Here is a 26,676-nt window from a genome sequence, read left to right as displayed (position 1 = left end):
TCCCATCAAAAGTCTCTTGGCATTATTTTCAAGAACAGAGAAATGAACACTAAAAAGTAGAAAAGGTGCTAGTATACCAAAAAGCTCCAAAAAACATTAAATATCACATCTAGAGGTATTAATTTTTATAATTTTATAATATATTAAATCATAAAAGTGAACACCATTTAATATTAGTATGCTTACTCAAGTAAAATTTTATCTGAGGTTTGGACTGGAAAGAGAGTGTGGGGCCGGGGTGGGGGCCCAGGGGGAGGGGCTGCGATAGAGCTGTAAATAAACTACTAAAGAGAAATAAAAGTTTAGTTATAAATGCTAATGTTTACAACCATACCTATGTATCTTGCAAAAAATATACTTTCACTGTGAGTCTCCAGGTATAAGAGGGGAGTTAGAGTGGATGAATGCAAATTTCAAGAGCTCTTTCTTTTCACCTCAAAAAAGAGAAGGGGTTTGCAAATAACAATAGATAAATTCAAATGTTCTACTACAGTATTCTAATAAGAATATTTGGCAATTAGAACATAAAAAGATCAGGATTAATCCAATTTATGTGAGCTAAAAGTTAACGAGAAGGGAAAACATCCACAGCAGAATTCCAGAGCCAGCTTCCTGATGAACAGAAGAGAAACCAATCACACCGTGAGCATCGCTGACTGCTGACTTTCCCAGGATGCCCTGTGCAGCAAGCTCTGTTACCGGTAGTTTTAGCTTCCCTCGAAGTCTCCGTGTCCTCTGACCCCAGGTCTGCATCACTCGATTCCCCACGGTGCAGACCAGAGAGCTCTGGAATGGAATAGGTTGTTGGCACTTCTGGCTTTGGCTCTTTGTCCAACTACCAAGGCCTCCCACATCTGGTTCATAGCTTCTGTTCACATCATTCCTCTAACTCCTCCCAATTAGAAGAACTTTTTTCAACTCCACTTAATATCTAACATCCTCCCACCTTGTTTCTAGGTGAGTATCTCTGTCCTGAGGAGACCCCTCTCTTCTATTCAATCTCAGGCTGCCTTCCACACAGCCCTAGCTGTCATGAACCCACTCTGAACAGCCTTCCGTATGACCACTGCCAGCCTAGACCAGAACTGTATCCTGTAGGACCTGCACCCACTATCTGATCCTGACCCTGGGTTCTGAATCTTTCAGATCCAAGACAGACATCCTAAAACCAGCCTCTAGGCCACATACTTCAAACCAAACAGTAAGAGGCTAAATTGAGAAGCCAGAGTCCCCAACACACAAACATAAGAAATCAAAACCAAATTCTGAAATTCTGAAATTTTTACTTCTGGACAGACATTCAAAGAACTTGGATTTTCAAAACACAAATAAGTGTCTCAAGAAGTGGTCAGGCCTTTGCTAACAGCCTAGAGTACAATGCATCCTGCAGTGCTCTGCTTTACCGCGATTGGGTTCTTGTCATTTTACTAACTCAGGAGTTTGTCTTCTGTGACTCATGCACAAGGTGCTTTTCTTTTTTCTTTGTTTTTGTTTGGTTGGTTGGTTGTGGTTTTTTTTTTTTTTTTTTTTTTTTTTTTTGGTTTTTCGAGACAGGGTTTCTCTGTTTAGCCCTGGCTGTCCTGGAACTCACTTTGTAGACCAGGCTGTCCTCAAACTCAGAAATCCACCTGCCTCTGCCTCCCGAGACTCATGCCTCTTCTAGATGTAGAAAATAAATAAAATACATGGTTTTAGTCCTAATAAAGTCAGTTACTCCATACCATCTCTAGCTTAGGGAACAAGGAGGAAGAAGCAGTAGTTAGGAAATAAGAAGGGAAAGAGGAGGAAGGGGTAAGACACACCATTTTCTAGACTCCATACAACTATTGTAATCAGTGCAGGCCAGGCATTCATGAACATAGAAAAAGAAAAAAAAAATCTTTCCATGCAGTTACATTTACAGAATTTTTATTTTAATATAAACTTTGTTACATTTTTAAAGACTTCAATCTTCATTACAGGATTTCACAAACTTGTTATCTTTGTGAGTCTACTACTTATTCCCTTGTGATTTGTAAGCAGGGAACACCACATAAATGTTATGTCATATTATTTACAACAGTATGTTTTTCTCCAGTATGATTTTTCTGATGTTTTCTAAGATTTGAAATACACACAAAGGCTAAGTCACAGTCTTTGCATTTGTAAGGTTTCTCTTCAGTATGAATTCTCTGATGCTTTCTAAGAAGAAAGCACTCAGTAAAAGATTTGTCACATTCCATACATTTGTAAGGTTTCTCTCCCGTATGAACTCTCTGATGTCTTTGGAGATGTGAGTACCTGATAAAAGATTTGTCACATACAGTACAATTGTAAGGTTTCTCACCAGTATGAATTTTCTTATGTGTTCTAAGAGTTGTGCCTTCACGAAAAGATTTGCCACATTCCGTACATCTGTATGGTCTTTCTCCAGTATGAACTCTCTGATGTATTCTAAGAGTTGCTCCCGTTGTAAAGGACTTGTCACATACTGTACAATTGTAAGGTTTCTCTTTAGTATGAACTCTTTGGTGTGTTCTTAGATATGTGAGCTGGGTAAAGGACTTGTCACATTCTACACATTTGTAAGGCTTTTCTTTAGTATGAATTTTCTGATGTTGTCTAAGAATGGAGTTTCTAGTAAAAGATTTGTCACATTCCTTACATTTATAAGGTTTCTCTCCAGTATGAACACTCTGATGTCGTCTAAGAAGTGAGTTATGAAGAAAGGATTTTTCACAATCCTTACATTTGTAAGGTCTCTCTCCAGTATGAATTGTCTGATGTTTTTGAAGATGTGAATACTGGGTAAAGGATTTGTCACAGTCTCTACATTTGTAAAGTGTTGCACCAGAATGGATTTTGTAATGCCTTCTAAGTTGTAATAATTCAGTAAAGGACTTACCACATTCTTCACATTCATAATCTATTTCTGAAGAATGAGTTTTTTGATGAATTCTAAATAATTCATAGTGGGGAAAGGATCTGTCACACTCACTGCATTTGTACGGGTTCTCTCCAGTATGGAGTCTGTGATCGCTTTTAAAGTGTGAAAGCTGATGCAAGTCTTTACCACAATCTGGGCCAGTATGTTTCTTAGCTCTATGAGTTTTCTGATGTCTCCTGAAACTGGAACAGTGGGCAAAGAATCTGTCACACTCCTTACATTTGTAAGGCTTTTCTCCAGTATGCATTTTCTGATGGCTTTTAAGTGCTGACAACTGAGGAAATGATTTTCCACATTCTTTGCATTTGTAAGGTTTCTCTCCAGTATGAAGACGTTGGTGTGTTTTAAGAGTTGTACACTGGGCAAAGGATTTGTCACAAAAGTTGCACTTGTAGGGTTTCTCACCAGTATGAATTCTCTGATGTATAGTGAGGTTTGCGGAGGTACTGAAGCATCTCTGGCATTGCCCACACTGGTATCGTTTCTCTCTATTGAAGATTGCTTGTTGCATGAGACTGTGTGTAGAGCTGAAATGGCCACCATGTTTTTCCTGTCCCTGTTCTTTGTTTGCACTGTTTGTTCTCTGATCTTGAGCAATGCTGGAAGATTTGAGACTGTGTGTAGAGCTGAAATGGCCACCATGTTTTTCCTGTCTCTGTTCTTTGTTTGCACTGTTTGTTCTCTGATCTTGAGCAATGCTGGAAGATTTCTCACAGTCTTTATATTCACAACGTTCTTCTCCAGTGTGCACGCTTTTAAGTCTATCTGGGTTTGAAGAGTCAACAGAGGCATCCTGGTCATTACAGCATCTGTAGTTGTTAGAGGTTTCTGTAGTGTCACTTGTATTATAAGGTGCACAGTTGGTGGGTTCATGAAGCATTTCACCAAGTTCATTACACTGACGAGACTCCTTTTCAGTCCTCACATGTTGATGGACAGTATCACGTACAGAATATTTCTCTGAAAATGAGTACAATTCAGATCAATAGGGCTTGTTCCCAGATTACACATGTGATAAATGTCTGTCTCTGTAAGTTCCCCTTTAAGATAATTCAACCTGCAACTATTTAGAACAGAGCTCCCAGTAGTTGACACTTTTCATTCACTGTAACTGTATATAGTTCTTCAGGTGACAAGCTGCTTTTGTGAGGATCTATACAGAAAGATCTATACATGGGTCAGTGATTTCTAATACATAACTCATCTTTACTGAAAATGTCCAACTTGGCATTCTCTGAATTGTGTAAAAAGTTTAATCTAATCTCAGGCTCACACTGTTTGTACCTCATTTGCTCCTGGCAGGTAACCAGGTCTACTCTGCACACAATAATCCATGTTTTCTGTGAAGAAACCTATGACCAATGCTAGAATTTTGGAAAAAAATACAGATGTCTGAGACAGTGCTGGGCTCAGTACATGAGAAGAACACAAAATAGGGGAAATATAGGAATGAATTCTCAACTACTATTTCCAATTACAATCTGCAGCATATTGTGGGAGAATTTTCAGTTTGCACATCTTGAGTTCTTCTTACAAGTAAAACAATGTCAATTGCAATGATGGCTATGGAACTTTAAGATATGGGTGGAAACAGTATGTGCTACTGAATTTCTGAATGAATCTTCAAATCAAAATCAAGGGTACATGGCACCTCTAAAATGGTAAATGAAAAAAAAAAAGTAAATATCATGGAAATGTTTTCTTTTACTTAACAGTTCTTTTTGTTCCCCCCTGATTCTCTGGAAATTCACATCACGCACCCCAAGTCCACTTGTTTTCAGAACCTTCCCAATCTACCTTGCACCTTTGTAACCTACACCTCAAAAGACAATAAAAAATAAAACTTAAAATTAAAAAAAAAATCTAGCCATTGCTCTGGCCAACAATCTGCTCTTGTATCAACAGTTTTACTTGCAAATATTTGTGGCAATGAGTCATTGGTCTGGTTCTAGGTCTCTGGCTTTTTCTACACCACCAATTCTGGACCCTTGTAGAGGCTCCTCTTAGATATCCTGCTGTTGTCATGAGTCACTGAAATCCTGCAGCTTTGGTTCAATAGGACTGGCCCCTCCACATGTTCCAGCAGTTCATAAATGGGGTAGATATTGGGATGAGCTAAATCAATGTCGTGAAACTTTTCCTGGGTAGTAACTAAGGTAGTCGGCCCTCCAGTTCTTCTGCACACACATGCCATGTAGGCCAGCCCTCCTCTGCTGCCTAGGTGAGGAGCAGGTAAAGCTCTCCCAAGTAAAAGTCTAGGTTGCACCACCAGGAGGTTGCTGATAAGAGGCAGAGCCAGCTTAGAAAGTCCCTAGGACATCAATATGGCCTCAGGGAGCAGCCCAGACCACAAAAATCCATATGGCCTGTAGTGACACATGGGCTGCAGACATTGATACAGACCCATAGTGCCAGTGGGGCCACAAACCAAGACAAGGCCTAGATATCACCATGGCCTCAGGTGACAGGCAGCACAGGCCTCTCACATCAGGCTGTTCCTTGCTGCAATCAGATCTCCACTTCCAGTTCTTCATAGTGCACAAACACTATGCTTCCTTTGTCTCTACTTTCTCCAGCTCATAGTTGCTCATAATAGTGGTGCAATCTGGCTATCTTGGAAAATTTCTTTTTCACTACCTAGACTTCTGGTTTGTTTGTTTGTTTTTTTTTCCATGGCTGCTTACTAGAGAGTTTACAAGCTATAAAGTCAGTAGTTACAAAGGAAGAGTTAGGAACTGTAGAAGAAAAATGTTCTTACCCACAAACACCAGGTTGCTATAATTCTCCACCATCACGTCAATGTACAAAGCCCTCTGAGCAGAGTCCAGGCACTCCCACTCCTTCTGGGAGAAGTCCACGGCCACATCTCGAAATGTTAACAGATGCTGAAAAAAAAGTTACACTTTGACTAGTGTTACAAGGTAGAATGCTTTCTTGGATATACAGAGACAGAATGTAGATGAGTGAAGAACATTGTTATTGGACACCATCAAAAAATTAAAAAATTTTTAAAACAATCAAAAAATGATTTCCAGTATAGTTAGTCACATTCTGTAGTGAATGTTCAAACTCTGTGAAAGGAGGATGACATGTTTTATAAGTAGTATCCAAGAAACAAGACACAAATTTAAAATATTGACATAGTTATCTACTTCTTATGTATTCTGAACTCATGTGCCCCAGGATCACAATGTTCCTGTCTCAGGACAGGTCATGATGAGGAATGTGCTTTTAAATGCTCTGCCTGAAGATCATCCTAAAATGCATACACTGAGTCAATCTTCTCTGTATTTGGGCCTTGACATAATCTATTCTAACAGGCTCAGGTATGATTTTTAAACTATAATATTTAACACCACATGATTAAAAAGCAAAGGGGTAGGTATGGAAGGCAGAACTCATGAGTCCTTTTTAGGCAAAGAATTATGTTATTTTTCCACAGTAGCAAGCTTGTTAAGAATACTACATATTGATAATTTTAAGGGTAACATATAAATCAACTATATAGAGACAGAGATAGAGATAGAGATAGAGATAGAGATAGAGATAGAGATAGAGATAGAGATAGAGATAGAGATACAGATAGATAGCTATTGGGACCACTAACAAGCAGATGGAAAAATCTGCCTTAGCCGCATTTAACATGATAGAAACTTTTCCTGAGCATGTAAAAGAGCCATCTTAGACAAATAACAATTTCAGAACCCTACAGCTGCAAGGTAGGATTGAATAGCTATCATTCAAGTAAAAAGTAACTAGAGCAAAACCACGATGAGAGTATTTTTTTCATATCAAATGTCACTAACAACTTATTCACATCCATCAGTCAATGCCCATAAGACATTTGTAAGGATGCATTCCACATAATTCTACACAATGAGGTCAAGCCCAAGTGTTCTGCTAGGTGGGATGTTGTCTGAGATACAAACAAAAGAAAAGAAAAAAAGTAAAAAATACTGATCTCTCTACTCTGGAAAGTTACCACTGAACTTCTTAGACAAGTGTGTGATTCTCCTGAGATAAACAGATATGAGGTGCTAACAAACATGTAGACACATCAACACTAACATGATATTAAACACCAAAGAGAAATAAATACAAGTAAAATATAATCTCAGCCTACACTCAAGAACATCAGTTTCATGGCACAATTAAGCCACATATACCTGCCATGAAGGTAATGACCACCTGTTATAAAAAAAAGCTAAGTGCTTTCCTTCGTTCTACTTCTGTCACAAATTTTTTGGGGGTCTGGTGTTGGATTAGTACACAAACATATATTCGATAGTGAAAATATAAAATCACATCTGAGGCTCCAGAGCTTCTGTTCCTAGTGAATATTGATTGCATAAAAATGCATTGTGTTGTCTAGACTCTAGGTCTGCTGAATTGAAGTTTGTGATTTTGTTGGTCTGTTTATAACAATTTCAAAATAAATATTAAAAAATTACCAGGAGCAGAAAATTAAGGTCTTGTATCCAACTACAACACTTTTAGAAATAGACTGGAAATTACTACTGACCTTGGACATGTTTACTGGAGATTTAGCCATTTCTTTCTGTGTCTCTTCTTTGATTTTCTCTTTGAGGAAGAATGAATAGTTGGCTAGTGGTCCTTTAATATCAATGGGTCAAACTGGAAAAGTAAAATTAATACTGAATGTTGTTAAAAAAAAATCAATGGGAGATCACATAAAAAGGCCCAAGCAACAAAATACTACCTGGTGTCTGGTCAGTAATCCCAGAGCCAGGCGAGCACGGAAAAATATTTAAAACTTGGAGAGAAAAACACCAGCAACTATATTATTGCACTCAGAAAAATATTCTCTCGAAAGAGGGAGACAGAAGTGCATTTGAAGATAGTCATGAATTAACACAATTCATTTTACTAAAGCAGCATAGCACATAATAAATTAGAGGCAACACATACACAGGAGAATTTGAGAAATTATTTAGAAGAACATGGGAAATAATACATTTCATATGAAGAATAGATGAATACAGGAGAATAGGGAAGTAATCAACCAAACTCAAAGGTGCAAGCCATTCTTTCTCACATTAAAGAAAGAAGAATTCTACAAATATTCTAACCAGCAACAACATTTAAAAAAAACATAGGGAATAAAAACACTATAAACAAAATAATAGCCATTCTATAAATCAATATAAAGAATTGTCAGTTAAATAAACAAACCCACAGGTTAAATAAATCTCGTATGTAACCCAGTTCTTCTACTCCTTAGAATATGCTCAAAGGGCTCAACACCCTACTCCACAGATATGCGCTCAACATTGCACATTGACGCTAGAGTCATAACAGGTACCAAATGGAAGAACATAAATGTCCTCCAATTGAGAAGTAAAAATGTATATGTACACTAAAAAATATTATTGAAGTGTAAAGAAAATTGAAGTCACGACATTTGCAGGTAAATGTGTGGACTTAGTACAGATCACACTGAGTGGAATAAGTCAAACCCAAAAGACAGATACTGCATGTTCTCTTTCATAGAAAGTTCCTCCCTCCAAATCTTCAAATGTGAGTTCACAACCTGGAATAACTGCACTAACCAGAAAAGTAAAACTGGGAATGAACGATCTTAAGGAGAAAATGGAAAAAGTATGAGAGGCATTTATTTATAGAGAAGAGCAAGATATAAACACAGCAAGAGTAACATAACAGAAAAGATTTCTAAAAACTCATGAGAAATTATGGTATTATCCTACCATAACATATGTCTACCATACATATCAGTCTGGGAAAGCATACACATGTGAAGTGTAAATGAAACTTCCTTGGGCTGACAATGTTCTCTACACAAGCCATATATTTTCTACCAAACCACAGTCACACCACTGATTGTCAACAGACCACAAAATAAAAGACAACAGTTTGAACATTCCTGCTGGTGCACAACTTTAATGTGAGCACTGAAGAGATAGAGGTGGGTGGAAATCTGTGAATTCCAGGTCAGCTTGGCCTACATGGTGACTTCTATGTAACGGTTTGGCCATGTGTCCAAGTGTCCATGAGCAGAATGCTTTTGTTGAATCAGGAAGACAAGAAGATTGCAGATGCTTTTTTGATATAGTTGAGTTATCATAATTATTCACAAGATGCTTCATAATATTATTTCTATTATATGATACCTTTTAATTTTGTTCCTATCTCTCTTCCTTTCTTTCTTTTTTTCCTCCAAAACAGGGTTTCTCTGTGTAGTCTGGCTGTCCTTAAACTCTGTAGATCAGACTGGCAGAGAACTCCAAGATCTACCTGCTTCTGTTTCCTGAATGCTGGGATTAAAAGTGTGTGCCACCACCACAAACTGGTTTATAACATCCTTTCTAACTGTGAAAATACTGTGACCCGATTCCCTCAAAGAACATACTGTGATTTCCAGACTCTAATTTACAACATTAAGAACTCAGTACAAGACACATTTCTTTTTTCTTTTTTTCCTTTTTTCCCTCCTTTTCTTTCTTTCTGTCTTTCTTTCCTTCCTTCAATCCCCCCTCTTTCTTGTAGTTACTTTTTTTTTCTCCTTGATTTTTGAGACAGAGTCTTACCATGTAGCTCTGCCTGTCCTGAAATACTACATAAACCAGGCCAGCCTACAACTCATTGAGACCCAGCTGCCTTTGCCTCTTGAGTGCTGAGATAAAAGCAGAGCCTCATCAAATCTGGTTGCACACTTCTTACAACACTGTATTTACATCACAGATTACATACGTTTCAGATGGAAAATTAATGATGGATAGACAGTTTACTTTTAAAAGTTAGTATTTACATCCATACCTGTAGAACTCACAAACTGTATTTTAGATTCAATTAAATTTGCAGGAGTTCCTTTCATGACTCCTATCTAAAAGCTCTCAGGAAATCCAAGTCCCTAGGTACATATGCCACTCTCTTGAATAGGGAAGTGGTAGATCACAGATATTATAATGGATGATTGTAAATTTCAAGCTTTGTCCTTTCCACCACAGCAAAGAGACCGCGTTGCAAATATCAACAGATAAATTCAAATATTCTACTGGTTTATTCTTATAAGCATATCTAGCAGCCATAAGATTGATTTAGAAATAGTATTATTCCAGTTAATATTATTGAAAATTTATTGACAGCAAAAATTTAGAGAGCTGTCATCTTTATGAACAATAGAGAAAATGATCACTCTCTCCTCCCTTCCTGCCTGTTCCTGTAGTTCCTCTGATCTAGGAGGCTCATGGACCCAGTGCATCTATTCCCATCTATATGGTTGCAGACTGCTGAGTCTCCCAGGATGACCCACTTGGCACCTGCAGCTTAGGGAAGTGTTTGGTCCCGAGGTACCCCTACTCCCCCACCTCCTACCCCCACCCCCTCAAGTCCTCTGCAGTCAGGTCTCCACTATATGACTGCCCACGATGCAGCCCCCCCCCCCCCAAGAGCTCAGTACAAAATCAGGTTCTTGATACTTCTGTCTTTGACTCTTTAGTCCCACTGCCTATGAAAAACACACATTGTTTCCCAGTTTCCCTGGCTTCATTCCACTAACCCCACCTACACTATACCCTTCCTCTAAACTAGGCCAATATGCCACAGGGAGACTGATCCCTCCTACTCAGTTTCATGCTTCCTTCAACACAGGTTCAGCTGCCAAGCTGCCCTGTACTTGCTCTGCACAGCTGCGTGCTTGCTCCCAGCCTAGACTCAAGTGGATTGGGTAGGATGCTGCATCCCATTATCTGACCCCCATTGTGAGTTCTGAATCCTCAGATACCAGATAGGCAACCTCAGACCTTTATCTGACTATCAGCCTCTCGGTCACATACTGGATACCAAACAACAAAAGGCTAAAATCAGGTGCCAGAGTCCCATCCCCCAAAAACAAACACGAGAAGAAGGGAAAGGGAGCAATCTCATGTAGCCAGTGGTTGGCCCACAGCTATCAGCCCAGACCTGAACTCATCCCACTGTACTACTTTCACCACTAGATGGCGGTCTTGTCAGTAAACTAAGAAACAAGTTACACTTCTGTGACTCGTGCAAAAGTGAGAAAAAAAAACACAGTTTCTTCCTCTCTCTCTCTCTCTCTCTCTCTGTCTCTCTCTGTCTCTCTCTGTCTCTCTCTCTCTGTCTCTCTCTCTCTCTCTCTCTCTCTCTCTCTCCCCCCCCCCTTTCTTCCTTTCTTTGCTTCTAACGGAGTGGTAAACACTGAAACTCTTGGCTGTCCCAGATGCATAAAATAAGTAAGGTCTCAAAAAGTCACCTACACCATTCATCTCTAGCTGTGGAAACTCCAAGGAAGAAGTGGTTATGCAATAAGAAGGGAAAGAGGGGAAAGGCTAAGATACACCATTCTCTCGACTCCATACAACTATTGTAATCAGTAACCAACAACAACTGGGCTTTATCTGTACTGGCCTCACACAAGACCACAGTCATTCTAGGAAAGGGAACAACAGCTCACTTTACCTCTCAGACATTGGCTATGGATAGATTCAAGGAGAAGAGTCATGGCCTTTAGTTGTTATCCTGTGCTGAGCACATCAGGCTCCAAACCCACAGTCTCACAAATGGCTCTGGTTCTGAAAGAACCTAGTGGGGAAACCCCCACTCAACTCTCGATTCGGCGTGCACCCAAGAATCACAAACAGAACAGAACGCCTTGATGTAAATACACGAAGTAGTTTAATGACAGAGCTCCGGACCAACATGTATCTCACACAGGAGATAACAGATGTAGGCCCCAAGGCTCAAAAGTTAGGGGTTTTTATGGAAGAAAAAGGGATAGGGGTACGAGGAATTTCAACAAAGGTATGGGATTGGCTCATTCAATCATTAACAGAAAGATTACATGTCAGCAAAAGGGCATCAGGACTTTGTTCCTGTGGGCTGGGGGCTTATCTTTGTTCACATAGCAACTAGTTGATGTATGACTTTACCCCGCGTCAAGGGGCAATAGACAGAGGGGAGGTTCCGGCCAGATGGTGTTGACTCAGACAAGATAGCCCTGCTTGTGTCCTTGCATTCCTTCAGTTCATCTCTGGATTACAAGCAGTATGAATAGAGATGAACACAGTAGAGTGACTGTTGGAATTGTGGACCAGGATAGTGGAGAGGTAGGAGGTAAAAATGGGCAGTATTAAATGTGCCCATACAAATGCACATACACACATACACACACACATTCTGCATCCATATGCGTATGTTACACACATATGTATGTCAGTGTTAAATAGCTAATGATAGAAGTTTGAGAGGACCATTCATTCATTCAAGACAGGGTTTTCTGTGGAAATGTGTGTTTAAAGGCATGTGCTACTATGCCCAGCTCAAATACTGCTTTTCTTTTTTTCAGATTTATTTTTTTTATGCATGTAAGTACACTGTTGGTGTCTCCAGAGACTCTATAAGAGGCCATCAGATCCCATTATAGGTGGTTGTGAGCCACCATGATATTAAAAACTAGAGAATCGCTGGGCAGTGTTGGTGCATGCCTGTAATCCCAGCACTTGGGAGGCAGAGGCAGGCGGATTTCTGAGTTCAAGGCCAGTCTGGTCTACAGAGTGAGTTTCAGGACAGCCAGGACTGCACAGAGAAACCCTGTCTCAAAAAAACAAAAACAAAAACAAACAAAAAAACCAAAACCCAAAAAACTGGAGAATCAACTTTTGAAGTCAGTCTAGATGCCCCGATAAATAAATGAATAACTGAAAGAAAGAAAACTTCTATGTGACCTAATTACAGCACTAATGTGTGATATTATTCCTGTGGAAACAAGAACAATCATCTACTTATCCCAGATAAGGAAATAATAATAAATCAATGTTGGGGAACCAACAAAGTCCACCTTAACGAACCAGTGTGGTTTCTTTTTTAGTCGTGTTGTCTGCATTTATGTCTGTGTATGATATGTGTCCCTCGTCCTCGCAGAGGCCAGGAAAGGGCATTGTAGATTCTGGAGTTGAGCTGAGAGATTGAGCGCCCATGTGAGGATGCTGGGAAAATAAAGTGAATCTTCAAAGGAACACACAGTATTCTTAACCCCTGGGTCATTTGTAAAGCCCAGTGGATTACTGAGTTTTATTGGGGTGACTTATAAAAACGTGGGTGAGGGGGTTTCTGATAGAAACAGAAAGGATTCAATGATAGCTGCCACCTGTGAGAGTCATGGATAATAAAGATGGAAACCTGGGGATCAGTGCAGTTCCATGCATCTCACCTGAGTTGAGAAGTGATCTAATAAGCCACTTCCTCCATGAGCGTGCCTTGTGCTCCAGAGTCCAGGCAGCTTGACCAGTGTCTGCTTCATGGCTGGTCTGAGCATCTTCTGTAAAACTCATCTTGTATGACCCTGTCAGCGGTCCTTGCCAATTATGTAAGCTTGAGGCAGAAAGGCGATAGTGAATCTTGCCAGTTTCTGAGACTTCCTAAAACTATTAAGTTTCCTATTTCTGAGCATTGGGGAGAGTCTCTATAGGTTGGACAGTTCATGGCCCATTCACTCCCTAGCCTTTAAGGCATCCAGTTAATTTTCCTTTCCTATAACACCCTATTTTTCTACAGAGTATCCTTCAACATGAAAAGGTTCAACCTTAGAGAACTCTGATACACAGTAACCTATCTTGGTTACTCCCTATCAAATCCAGGGAGTTTCTATCTTACCAATGATCATTTGCCCATCATGTTCTTCTTGCTTTATTCACAATGTCTAGGCCTGCAATCAACTCAGTTATCCATCACCTGACACATAGGCAAATAAAAATTTTTTATAAAAATATGATATGTATCTATAGAACATGGTATATTATTCAGTTGTAAATAAAAATGAAAGTGTGAAATCTGGATGTAAATGTAGGCAATTGGAAAATATGGAGACTTCTGCCAACTAATCCCCAACAGTCAAACAGCACACATTTCCTCTCATATGTGCATCTTAGCTTTAATGTTTCTGTTTTATTTGTTGAAATAAGACTGCATGTAGATGCTAGGAAGTTAGAAATGGACCAATAGAGGGAGACTCAGAAAGAAAGAATGGATAGTAGGTTATGGATGATATGAAATTAGAGAAGGCGAATACTGGGGAAGAATGGTTCAAGTACACAGTGAAGTAGTGGAAAGGAGAAAGGGCTGCTGAGTGGTGAACCCAAAGGAGACGTCTATAAGGAAGATACATAGGCCCCTATCATTTTGCAAACAAACTAAAAAATTTATAATGACAGGATGGTATCACATGTGACATGAAAGAACTGGGCATAAAGTAAAACATGTTTTAAATATGAAACGGGGGATGGGGCAGGAAGAAAGGAGGAAGAATGGCTGGAGTAACCAAAAGGATATATGAAGTTTTATGAAATTTGACTATTTTACAAGTTAAAGAAAATATCACTTATAAGCCTTTTTGACAGAAGTATCCCACATGGGTAAATGATGCTCCTTCCAGACAACAGGGGTACTGAGTGAAACTCTCTACCAGGTACCTATTATCTGCCTAAGATTACTAGTCAAGGAGTCTCCAGAGGCACTCCAAACAAAAAAGGCCATTGCCAGTCCTTTTGCTGGCAATCATAAGTACATGGAGTTGCTGAAGACACCTAAAGCTTTGGGTTGGAGATACTGAGAGTACAATCTTGAAATCTATATCCTTCACTATCAAGTTACTGGGTAACAAGTATGCATTGGAGCTATACTGGCATGACTGCTTAAGAGTAGCTAACCTCTCTCTTGACCAAACTTGAAGCCTGAGCTAGAGATGAATTCATGCCATGGCCAAAACCCAAGTCTTGGAAGTATAAATCCAAGGGCACAACTTATTGATGTTTTCTTAACAAATACATTATTAACCTGCCATCTAAATATTCAGATTTATAATTAACAGTTTGCACTACTTTCCAGTCTGGTAAAAGAACCCTCCTCTTCTTGTAGGAGGTGGATAATGAAGAGACCCATAACTGTGCAGAAAGTACTAAGAACGAGGAATTGTGTAAGATAGGACCGATTACCATTTCATCATAGTTAGCAGAGGATCCTCTAGTCTTGTTTACCTCAAGGGGTGTGGGGAGGACTGGCTGTTAATGGCAGCTATACGATTTTTAATTTAGAGTATTGGTTAATACTTCCCAATTTTTCTTCTGTAGTGTAAAATGAATTTCTTTATACCTTCAGAGATTTCTTCCTTATTTTTTTAACCACTTTGGTTTTTCTTGCATGGGATTTTTCTGTGTAGTCCTGGCTGTTTTAGAATTTGCAGTGTAGACCATGCTCACCTTGAACTCAGAGATCCACTTGCTTCTGCCTCCAGAGGGCAGGTACTAAAGGTTACACCAGGAAGCCCAGAATAATTGGGGATTTTTAAGCTCTGTCTGAGCATGCCTGTGATGTCACATACATATCTCATCTACATCTTCACACTTTCTTATCTTCTTACTATTTGTAAGGTTTGACTCTACTATGATGATTTTGAAGATGAATGAGAAATGATACTTTATTAGAGTACTTTTATGTGTTTTCTCTCTTGATGAATTTCTTTTACGTCAGCAATTTCAGCACTAGATAAAGGCTTTGTTGAATTCAATGCACTTGGTGGGTATAATTTTCAATGGGAAGCAAGACTTGGAGATTATATATGACATACCTTTATATGGATTCTCAGAAGTATGACCTTTGTGATTTACAACACAATTAGAAGTCTTTAAAACTTATTTAATTACCTTTTGTCATTATTATTTTTTGAGATATGGTGTATATATAGTTCATTCAGGGTATCCTAGAACTTGCTATGTAGACCAGAGATCTTGCCTTTGCCACCCAAATACTGGAATTAATGATGTGTCCCACCTTGCCTAGAATTATGAACTTTTGATGCTAAACAAGATGAATATTTTTACTACAGCTTTTCCCAGGAGCTAGAGAGATGGCCTAGTGGTTAAAACCACTGGCTGCTCTTATGGAGAGTATTGGGATTCACCTCCCAACACACATAGCAGTTCACAACTCCCTTTAAGCATAGCACCAAGGGATCTATCTGATGCACCCTTTAGTCCCCACAGGCATCAAGCATGCATGTAGTACACAGTAATACAAGCAGAGAAGTACCCAGACACACACACACACACACACACACACACACACGAGAGAGAGAGAGAGAGAGAGAGAGAGAGAGAGAAAGTAACTTCACACAGTTCAATTTGCAAATCATTGTTTTAACTGAGACTCATATTTTCTGAGGTTTAAAGGCTAATTAAAGGCTTTCTCATGTTTCTTATTCTTATGGTTTTACTATGAATATCATGGGATTTATAAGCAGAGAGCATACTGGATAAATGCTATGTTACATTATTTAGAATGGTATGTTTCTCTCTAGTGTGCTCTAAGGTGAGAGCACCTAATCAAAGATTTGTCACATTCAGTACATCTGTAAGTTCTCTCTCCAGTATGAACTCTCTGATGTGTTCTAAAACATGAATCTTGGGGAAAGAATTTCTCATATTCCATACCCTTGTATCAAATCAAATGAGAGTCTCTAGACTTTTTGTTCCCAATGACTAATGTAACCAATATAAAATTTCATTCAGTTGGGTAGACTGGGTCTGATTATTTTCAGTGTTTGATTCAAATGTGTTTTATAATAAAGTTAAAAAACAAATTATCAGAAGCAGAAAATTAAGGTTTGTAGTGCTTGAAAATATAACATTTCTAGAAAAATGTGGACATGACCACTGACCTGGGACATGTTTACTGGAGAATCAGCCATTTTTTTTTGTTTGTTTGTTTCTCTTCTTTAAATTTCTCTGTCAGGAATGATGAATAGCCAGCTTGTAGTCCTTTCATGTAAGGGGTAAAAAAAAAAAAAAAAAAAAAAAAAGAAAAGCAAAAATCAATACTGAAACCTATTAATGAACAATGTCAAACCACATTAAAAGATCCAAGCACAATAATACTACCAGGTATCCTGACAATGATCCCAAAGCCAGGAGAATATAGAACAAAATTTGAAGGCTGGAAAGAAAAATCACCGACAGCCATACCGTTGCATCCAGAAAAATAGTCTCCTTAAATTGATGCAGAGATAAGTGCACAGTCACAAATATAGTTTCAAGATAGTCACAAATCAACACAATTCACTTCCCTAAAGCAGCATAGTACATAATAAATTAGAAGCAAGATTTACACAGGAAAAATAGAAATATTATCCATGAGAACACAAGAAATAATAATACATTGCCTGTGAAGAAGAGAAATATGGGAGAACTGGGAAGTAATCATCCATGGGTAAGACAGTCAACCTCTAATTACCACAGAGAAGGAAGAATACTACCAACAACCCAACCAGCAACAACATAAACAATAGAAGCATTGGGAATAAAAACACATGAAGAAAAAAATGTAGCCACTATGGATATCAATATGGAGAGTCCTTAATTAAATAAGCAAACCCTTAAGTTAAATGAATCTAACACATGACACGGTTCTTCCATTCCTTGGAATATGCTCAAAAGACACAACATCCTACTACATAGATACATGCTATACCCATGTGGCTCACAATGGCTACAAATCAAAACAACCTAAATGACCTTCAACTGACAAGTGCATAGTGAAAATGTAGTACATGTACAATATGGAATACTATTTAGCTGTTATAAAAATTCAAAGCATGAATGAGCTTTAGAGGGAAATGGGTGGACCAAGAAAAAAAAAAATCACACTGAGTGAAGTAACCCAAAACCAGAAAGACAGATATTGAATGTTCACCCTCAAATGAAGTTCCTAGCTCCAAACCTTCAGATATGAGTTCACAACATGAGCAATTGTTGTAACCAGAAAAGTAAAACAGACCATGGTGGGATGAGGGGGAGTAATGGATAGGTGGTAATAGAGAACAAATGATTTGAATCAGGAAATAGAAAAACAGGGGCAGGGATTTAATTATAGAGAAGGGAGATGGTAAAATAAAATAAGGTTGTCTGAAAGAGCAATAAGGAGTCATATTATTATCCAATTATGAAAAAACTGCCTACAAGACATAGGAGTCTGTGTAGACATATCCACTTAGCGTTTAAATGAAAACTTCCTATCTGGGCTGATAATGTTATACACAAAAGCTAAAGATTTTTCTAACAAAACTACCAACACCAAGCATGAGAAGAATGCTTTCAAATTGTTGGTCTCAGCTGTCCAAGAGATTTCTAAAACATTATATGCTATTGATGTTGCCCTTGGTTCCCTTCCAGAGGTAAAAAGTGAGTCCCTTTTGTTGAAGATGCCCTGTACTTTGGAAGCAAAACCATGAAATTCAAGATGGAGCTGAACGTAAAGCATCCTCCCTGGGGACTAGCTCTCGTGGTACCAAAAGGCAACATGTAAGTTTACAAAGGAAGGAGCCAACCAACAGTCCTACCCAGCTATGACAGCTATGAACCACAATGATCTGCACTGAACCATAACTCAAGGCTGCAAGTGTGGCATACATACCTTGGCGGTAACCAACACCTTCTAATTGGCCTTAAGACCTCAACAAGAGTGAAATCATGCCTGGTATTGCAAACCTAGACAGTATTTCCTGGGCTTATCAAGTCATGGATCTTGGAGGAGGAGGAGAACCTACAACCAGTAATTTACAAAACCACCATAATTCCAAATAGCATTCTACATATTTATCCTAATTCCCATATATAAATGTACTCCTGACCCCTCATCAAGGAAAGTTCTTTCTGGAACACATGGATATTATACAGAAAACTACAGTCAGTCAAATTGCAGAGCTCTGATGCTCAGTCTCAACTGACACATAAGCAACACAAGTCCCGCATCTAAAGCTCAGGGGTCACTGAGAAAGAGGGTTTAAAGCAAGTTAGGGTTTGCAGGAAAGGAAGTTTTTTTTTTTTAATCAAAATAATTTATTTAATTCTGTGCTTTTCAAATGTCTGTCTAGTTTGTCAAATATTATAAATATTTCATTCAAATAGGCCAAAACCCCAATATCCTGAAAACTGTAAGAGACCCTAGGTCCTGAGGGTGTTCGATGCCCCAGTGAAGGGGAATGCCAGGGTGGTGAGGCAGGAGTGGTTGGTTGGTTGGGGGAGCCCCCTCATAGAGGCAGGGGGATAGGATAGGGGGTTCCCGAAGGGGAGACTTGGAAAGGGGAAAACATTTGAAATGTAAATAAGGAAAATATCCAAGAAAAAAATAGGGGGAAAAAAAAAAGAAGGAAGATATTTTAAGGGCCAGAGGAACAGGATGTTGGCTCTGAGATTGTCTAAACATGAGCTGACAACACCAAGAAACATGCTATATGGAATGGAGAAAACTCACTCGGCCTCAACCCTAGTCAAACACTAAGGAATTCAGTGGAGAATTAGTTGGAGAAATAGCCTTTCCCAGAGAATAGAACATCCAATATCAAATGTTCACCCCTGAAAACATACAGATTGAGTAGGGTGTATTTTTATGTTTGAGAATCCACACAAACATACAACAATATTTAAAGGAAAAATTATTTAAAATAATAAATGTATGTTTAAATTGAAAAATGTGTACATACCACATAAAAATGATTAGAAGGCTTTAGACCATTTTCTCTTATTCCTATGCACAAAAATTACACTTAATATAGGGATAGAGAGATGGCTCAGTACTTTCACTGTTTACTGTTTTGTAGAAATCCAAGTTCCATAACTAGGATCAATACATGGTTCCCAACTGCCCATAACTCCAGGTCTAGAATAGATATGATGCAAGCAAAATACTCATATACATATGACATAAATATCTAAATGGAAAATAGTACAATGCTTGAGCAATTCCAATGTGATTCCAAATGATCAATGCAAAAGTGCAGCAGATCCAGAACCTGTCCAGTAGCAATGACCAGGTGAATGTCACCAAAATATCATAAACATGTGTTGCAGACTAGACAGCCTCTTCACACAGTAGTACTGGGAAAAGTATCTATCTGCATATAAAAACATGAACATGGGTCCAAGTCTCTCCTACCATACAAAGAATCAAAGACCTTCATGTAGGATCTGAAACAGTGAATCCTGCAGAATAACAAGGTAATGACACTTGATACAAGAGCAGGAACTGACAAATAGTACTGTGTACAATTAAAATATCCAGCGTAATACTGAGAATTATAAAGCTTGAAGAGACAAACTCTCCAGTAGATAAATATATTAGGTTTCTACAGTATAATGGATAGAAATATAAAACCTATTAAAAATTATAAAGGAAGGAAACAATAATATAATTAATAAATATGCAAATTAGTTGAACAGACCATACTCAAGAGCAGATGAAATGTTCAATATGTACATAATAAAAAGCTCTACATTTCAGGTCATAAGAAAATGCAAATTTGCTATACAGAGGTTCCAATTTTGCATTGTCAGTGTCCACTCAGAAGTTCCTAAATAATAACAAATGCACTTGTTTCAGTAATTTAATGAAATGTACATGGATAATAATCTCTAAGCCAAAAATTTAAACAGCATTTCAGAAAAAAAAGAAAAAAAGGTAACAACCAAAAAACTCCACAAAATGAAAGCTAAGGTTAAAAATATGTTTTCTACCAAAAATTCATTTCATATTGACAGATACAAAACACTGAGAAAGAATCTTTTTTAAATACTATGAATTTGGAGTTCAGTAAAGACTGATGATCATAATTATACTAGTGACAGAAAATTAAGACAAAAGTATTAATATACAAAATAAGAGTACTAGCAAATGGTCCATTAGATAGAAAGTCCTTGACCAACATGGGTGCAGATCACAAAACCTAGAATGCAGACATCTGTAACAGACTACATAAAACATGTGAAAACAGGCACACTGACCATGTGCTTCTCAAACATGAGAAGACAACTGAGGAGATGCCGAGTAATTCCTATTAAAATCTTATTTGCATATTTTACAGAAAGTAATCCTGAAAGTACCAAGGAGCAGCACAGAGCTGGAAAATACGAAGAGGATCACACCTAGAGGTGATCTCACAGTATATTACAATCACAGCAATGGAAACCACTTGGAATTGTCATGACAACAGACAATAGGAGATATCCATGGGAAGACAGGATGGACTGTGTTTACATGTCTGCAAATATGGTGCCTGATTCTCATCAAAACTCTGTTGGCATTATTTCCAGGAATGGTGAAATTGACACTAAAAATTAAAGAAGGTGTTAGAATAATAAAAGATCCAAAAATTATTAAACATTACATCTGGAGGTCTTAATTTATAATTTTATAACATATGAAAATCATTGAAATGAAAATCATTTAATATTGGTATGTAGATCAGTGATATGCGTGGAATAAGGACAGCATCACTCACACGCACAGTCAAGTAAAATCGTATTGCCACCTAGCATCAGTTCTTCTGAACAAAGTCTTCTCACTTCTACAATAGGATAATCCTGAAGAGATTTTTGTCAGTGGAAGTCTCCAGAACTATTTCTAGTGAAACAGAAGGCGGCAAAACTGATTTCATGTCCCACTTCCACATTCACTTGAATCCCTTACCATCCCTTCACCAATCCTCCAACATACCTGGATCCTTAGCTACTGTGTTCTCCCTCTCCACCTTCTAGGTTTCCACAGATAAGCAGGTCTGGGTGATCAGCGAACCCTGTACATGAGAAAGTGATTCTTCAAAAAGCACCTGGATTTGTAACATAGTACTGTGATCAGTAGGTTAAGAGAGGATTGCACAATGATCCCCCCCAATTCTCATGCAGTTTCAGAATATTGAAAATATTTAGAAAGCATTTTTGGTTAGCATAAGTTGAACCTCACTTCTATTTATAGATCAGTGAAAGCTGGTGGGCAAAAATGAAATGGAATGATATGGATGAGAATATTATATACTAGGGAGGTCGTTATTTATCCTGGACTAAAAATGATGGACGCCTTATACCCCCAAAGGGATTAAAAATCCTTATACCCCCAAAAGCTTGCAAAATAAAACACCAAAAACCCTGAGGAGGAGCAAGGGAGGCTGGAAGCAAACTATTCTCACCCATACAAACCAGACGGCTGTAATTCTGCAACATCCAGTCTCTGTACAAAGCCTCCCCAGCATGGTCCTGACATTGCCCCTCCTTCTTGAAGAAGTCCACAGTCACACCAGTGGCTGTGAACTGACCACAAAGTACAAAACAGCAGTAAAAATATTTGTCTTGGTTCACACCTTTAATCCTAGCACTCAGGAGACAGAGTTGGGTGGAACTCAGTGACTTCCACTCCAGCCTGGTCTACAAGGTGAGTTTAGTCCAGATGTAGCAACAGAATGGGCTCAGGGATCAAACACAGCAAACAAAAGAACTAAAAAATTACAGTTTGGTTGTATGTCCATAGAGTCCTTTACTAGAAAGGAGACAAAAGACTACTATTGACATTTTTCTAATATAGAAGAGTTAATTTTTCAAAAGACGCTTTATAGTTTTATAGTTTACAACAATACGTTTCATTCGTGTTTTCATTTTTCTTCTCCCGTTTCCAATAGACGGGATTTCTCCATAGCCCTGACTGTCCTTAAACCATGTCTGTATACCAGGATGACAAGGATCTTCTAGACCTACCTGCCTGTTTCCCAAGATAGGGATTAAAGATTTGTGCTTATAATGTCCTTTCTAACTGTGAACTGTAACAGATGTGCAGCTTAGTTGTCATGTGGGCCCTGTAACAACTGGAGCAGAGCCTGTCTCTGACTCTGTTGTCTGCCTTTGGATTCCTTTTCCAACTGGGCAGTCTTGTCTAGCCTCAATGGTAGATAAGCCTAGTCCTACTGCAACTAGACTGGCTGAGCCACTGGACTCCTCCCCTTCTCTGAGGAGAAATGGAGGAGGAAATTGGTGGAGGAGAAGCAGGAGGAATGGACTGGGAGGAGAGGAAGTGGGGGGAGGGGTGGTGTTTGCGATAGAAGTGTAAAGTAAATAAATTAATAATGAGAAATAAAAGTTTACTTATAAATGTTAATGTTCACAACCATACCTATGTAATTTGCAAAAATAAAATATTCTTTCAGATTATTTGCAACCACTCCTTTATATATAGTATCTAAAAGATATCCGGGGATGCCAAGTCACTGTAAGTCTCCTGGTAAAACAGGCCAGTTAGAGTGAATGAATGTAAATTTCAAGAGCTTTTTCCTTTTAACCTGAACAAACAGAATTGGTTTTCAAAAATCAATACATAAATTCAAATATTCTACTACAGTATTCTAATAGGAACATTTGGCATTCAGAAGTCAATTTAAAAAAAAAAAAAAAAAAAAACAGGATTAGTCCGATTTATGTGAGCTAAAAGTTCTCGACAAGGGAAGAAAGACATCTACAGCAGAATTCCCGAGCCAGGTTCCTTAGAAGCAGAAGACAAACCGATCACACCCTGTTCCCTTCCCGCCCTTTTCCAACCCCACAGCTCCTCTGACCTGGGCGGTTCCAGGGCCGCCTGGCTCCGGTTCTCGCCGCTTTGCGACTGATTGCTGATTCCTCCAGGATGCCCCGCAAGGCACCCGCGGCTGCCTGGAGTTTTAGCTTCCCACGAAGTCCTCTGTGTCCTCTGACCCCAGGTCTGAACCACGCGATTCCCCACGGGGCAGGGCCGCGAGCTCTGGACCTGACAGGTCCTTGACACTTCTGGTTCTTCGTCCCACGTTTCCAGCCTCCCACACCCAGTTTCCAGCTTCCGTTCACGTCACTGCCCTAACTCCTCCCACTGGGAATACTCCTCCCACTCGGAACACTATGTTTTCCACCCCCACCTAATGTCTAACAACCTTCCACCATGTTTCTGGGTGAATATCCCTGCCCCGCGAACACGTCCCTCCCACTTTGTCTCAGGCTTCCTGCCATACAGCTCCAGCTGTCAGGCTGCTTCGGACCCGCTATGCACAGCCTCCCAGTGGCCACTGTCTGCCTAGACCAGAACTGGGCCTAATAGGACGCTGCACCCCGGTATCTGATCCCCATCCTGGGTACTGAATCCTTTAGATGCAAAATAGCCTAAAACTAGCCTCTAGGACACATACTTCATACCAAACAATAACAGGCTAACTTGAGAAGCCAGAGTCCCATTCCCAACACACAAACATAGGAAGCCAATACCAAATTCTGAAAATTTGACTATGGTACAGACATTCAAAGAACTTGGATTTTGAAAAAAAAAAAGAAAGGTGTCTAAAGAAGTCAGTAGTCATCGTTTTGTCATCAGCATAGGGCTGAAGTCATCCCGCACTGTACTGCTTTCACCACTAGATGTCATTTTACTAACTCAGAAAGGCATTTGTCTTCTGTGAGTCATTCACGAGGCTCTTTTCTCATGACAGATTTCTGGTGGATGCAGACTCTTGGCTAGCCCAGTCGCAAAAAAAAAAAAAAAAAAAAAAAAGTAAAGTACGTGGTTCTAGTCATAAAAAAGTCTGTTACTCTATAACAACTCCAGCTCTGGGAACACTGAGGAAGAAGAGTAGGTTAGGAAATAAGGGAAAGAGGGAAAAGGGCTAAGACACACCATCCTCTAGATCCCATACAACTATTGTAATCAGTAACCAACAGCAACTGTCCTTCCCTGCACTGGCCTCACACAAGACCACAGTCAGTCTAGGAAGTGGAACAGCTCTCTATATGTTGGCTATGGATAGAGTGTAGAAGAATCACTGCCTTTAGTTGTCATCCTATACTGAGCACATCAGACTCCAGCAAGGTCTCACAAATGACTCTGGTTCATCTCAGTGATCCCAGGCAAAAATGAATGGAGATGAACACAGTAGAGTGACTGTTGGAACTGTGGACCATAGTGAAGAGGTAGGAGGTGAGAGTGGCAGTATTTGAAGTGGGCACAGAAACACACAATGCTGTCATGTGTGTGTGTCTGTGTTTGTGATATATCTAATAATAGAAAAGGGGGGGGGGTATTTATTCATCCATTCATTATAGACAGAGTTTCTCTGTGTGTACCTGTGTTTAAAAGCTGGTGCTAAGCCGGGTGTGGTGGCGCACACCTTTGATCCTAGCACTCGGGAGGCAGAGGCAGGTGGATTTCTGAGTTAGAGGCCTGCCTGGTCTACAAAGTGAGTTCTAGGACAGCCAGGGCTAAACAGAGAAACCCTGTCTCAAAAAAACAAAAACAAAACAAAACAATACAAAACAAAACAAAACAAAAAAACGGTGCTAATGTGACCAGATCAATTGTTTAATTTTAACACCAGTGTGAGATTTCTTTTTGGTTGTATCACTATGTGGTGGGATTTTTGTTTTTTGAGACATGCTGGCCTGGAAGTCACTGAGATTAGCGTTCCCTGCCTCTGGAATGCTAGGATTGATTCAAGGCATACTCCACCATGGCAGGTTCAGTATCTCGTTTACTATCAGGTAATAGAGTTTAAGAGTCTTGATTGTTGTGTGTGTGTCAAGAAATATTAAGTGTTAAGCTGATTTGTTGTTAGTTCTTTGGAGTTCTGATAGACTCCTGTCATTCTACTCATGGAGTTCTTTTAAGGATGGCATCTTATAATTGCTTCAGTCCCATTGTTTCTCTTAGTTTTATTTATATTATTTATTTCACATTGTTTATATTTGGCATGTTATATACATCATTTCAATTAGAGTATTCTATTTAGTAAAATAGAAGTCTTTAATATCAGTAAACAGAAGATCTTATTAGCACATTTCTATCAAGTTAGTTGAGCCTTTACCTTGCGTAACTATCAGAACCTTATGAGCTGGGCAGTGGTGGCATATGCCTTTAATTCAGGCACTCAGGAGGTCTCTGTGAGTTCCACATCAGCCAAAGTTACACAATTGAAACCCTGTCTCTACAAACAAACAAACCAACAAGCCAATCAAACACATAAGAAAACAGTATGTATAGTCAGGCAAGGTCTTGTAAGCCTTCAAACCAAGCACTCAGAAGGCAGGAACAGGGGAACTCTGTGTTCAAGGCCCCCCTCGTCTAAATAGAGAATCTAGGACATCTTGCAATACACAGAGAGATCCTGCCTCAAAATAAAACAGACTCTTCCCTGAGGAGGAGCTTGTATGAACCCAGAATCAGCCTGCAAGCTTCCAAAGCAAGAATCTAACCAACAGTCTTACTCAGTTATGATGCCGATAAACCAAATCAACAATCATCTTGGCAGGACAACTCTAAGGGTGCAGTAACAACAAACTCATGTTGGTGGTAAACAACAGCTCTCTAGTTGGATTTAAAACACTCTTAACAAAAGAAAACCATGACTGGTACTGGAAACATAGCTACCTACTCAGTGCTGGTGAAATCAGGAATCTTACAGGAGACCAACAACCACCACTTTACTAAAGCAGCATAATCCCTAATAAAAATCTAAACATCTTTTCCTTGTACCAACAAATAAATGTAGGCTTCTTCCCTCATCAAAGAAACTTCTCTTTCAACAGAGACCACTACAAAAAAAAAATCCACAACAAATCAAAATGTAGAGTTGTGAAGCCCATGCCTAATGGATACATCTACAAAACACTTATGCATCTAAGGCTCAAGGAATATTTTTGAAGATGGGTATCAATAATCACGAGGCAGAAGACCAGGAAGTTTGCTGTGAGGCTGTTTCTCCTAGTAATGCCAGGAGCTTATCCATAAAATCTCAGCCACACAACTGTCCAAACAAGAGCCGAACAAGCACAACAACAATGGACATGCCAAGGTGGATGGGAAAAGCCCACAAGGCTGAGCTCAATTTCTACAGAGTGTACTACAGGCAACTGACAATGCTGGGAACAGGA

General features: G+C 39.1%; 1 protein-coding gene across 3 annotated transcripts; it reads right to left on the bottom strand.

The window, feature by feature from the left end:
* Nucleotides 1-1,266: 1,266 nt before the first annotated feature.
* On the bottom strand, nucleotides 1,267-24,775 carry Zfp948 (zinc finger protein 948). Of its 3 annotated transcripts, NM_001357347.1 has the most exons (7): nucleotides 23,346-23,613; nucleotides 21,464-21,542; nucleotides 16,635-16,734; nucleotides 13,134-13,294; nucleotides 7,449-7,561; nucleotides 5,685-5,811; nucleotides 1,892-3,886 (listed from the first exon to the last, which is right to left on the bottom strand). In NM_001357347.1, the coding sequence occupies exons 5-7, from the start codon at nucleotides 7,476-7,478 to the stop codon at nucleotides 2,040-2,042; spliced, it is 2,004 nt and encodes a 667-aa protein (NP_001344276.1). In that variant the 5' UTR covers nucleotides 7,479-7,561; nucleotides 13,134-13,294; nucleotides 16,635-16,734; nucleotides 21,464-21,542; nucleotides 23,346-23,613; the 3' UTR covers nucleotides 1,892-2,039. The 3 variants fall into 3 exon arrangements, with proteins under 3 accessions (XP_030105719.1, NP_001344276.1, NP_001002008.1); XM_030249859.1 differs by lacking the exon at nucleotides 13,134-13,294 and having other exon boundaries at nucleotides 1,267-3,886; nucleotides 21,464-21,575; nucleotides 23,346-24,775; NM_001002008.2 differs by lacking the exon at nucleotides 13,134-13,294.
* Between the last annotated feature and the right edge of the window lie 1,901 nt (nucleotides 24,776-26,676).

Source organism: Mus musculus, chromosome 17, assembly GCF_000001635.26.
Source record: "Mus musculus strain C57BL/6J chromosome 17, GRCm38.p6 C57BL/6J".
Lineage (NCBI taxonomy): Eukaryota > Metazoa > Chordata > Mammalia > Rodentia > Muridae > Mus > Mus musculus.
This window is presented reverse-complemented; position numbering and strand designations above follow the sequence as displayed.

Excerpts from the sequence above, each read along its gene's own strand:
- Zfp948 (XM_030249859.1), bottom strand. The coding sequence starts at position 7,478 with ATGGCTAAATCTCCAGTAAACATGTCCAAG. Across the intron at positions 5,812-7,448 it reads CTCCAGTAAACATGTCCAAG|CATCTGTTAACATTTCGAGA; the intron begins GTCAGTAGTAAT and ends CTTTTTTTTCAG. Across the intron at positions 3,887-5,684 it reads TAGCAACCTGGTGTTTGTGG|AGAAATATTCTGTACGTGAT; the intron begins GTAAGAACATTT and ends ACTCATTTTCAG.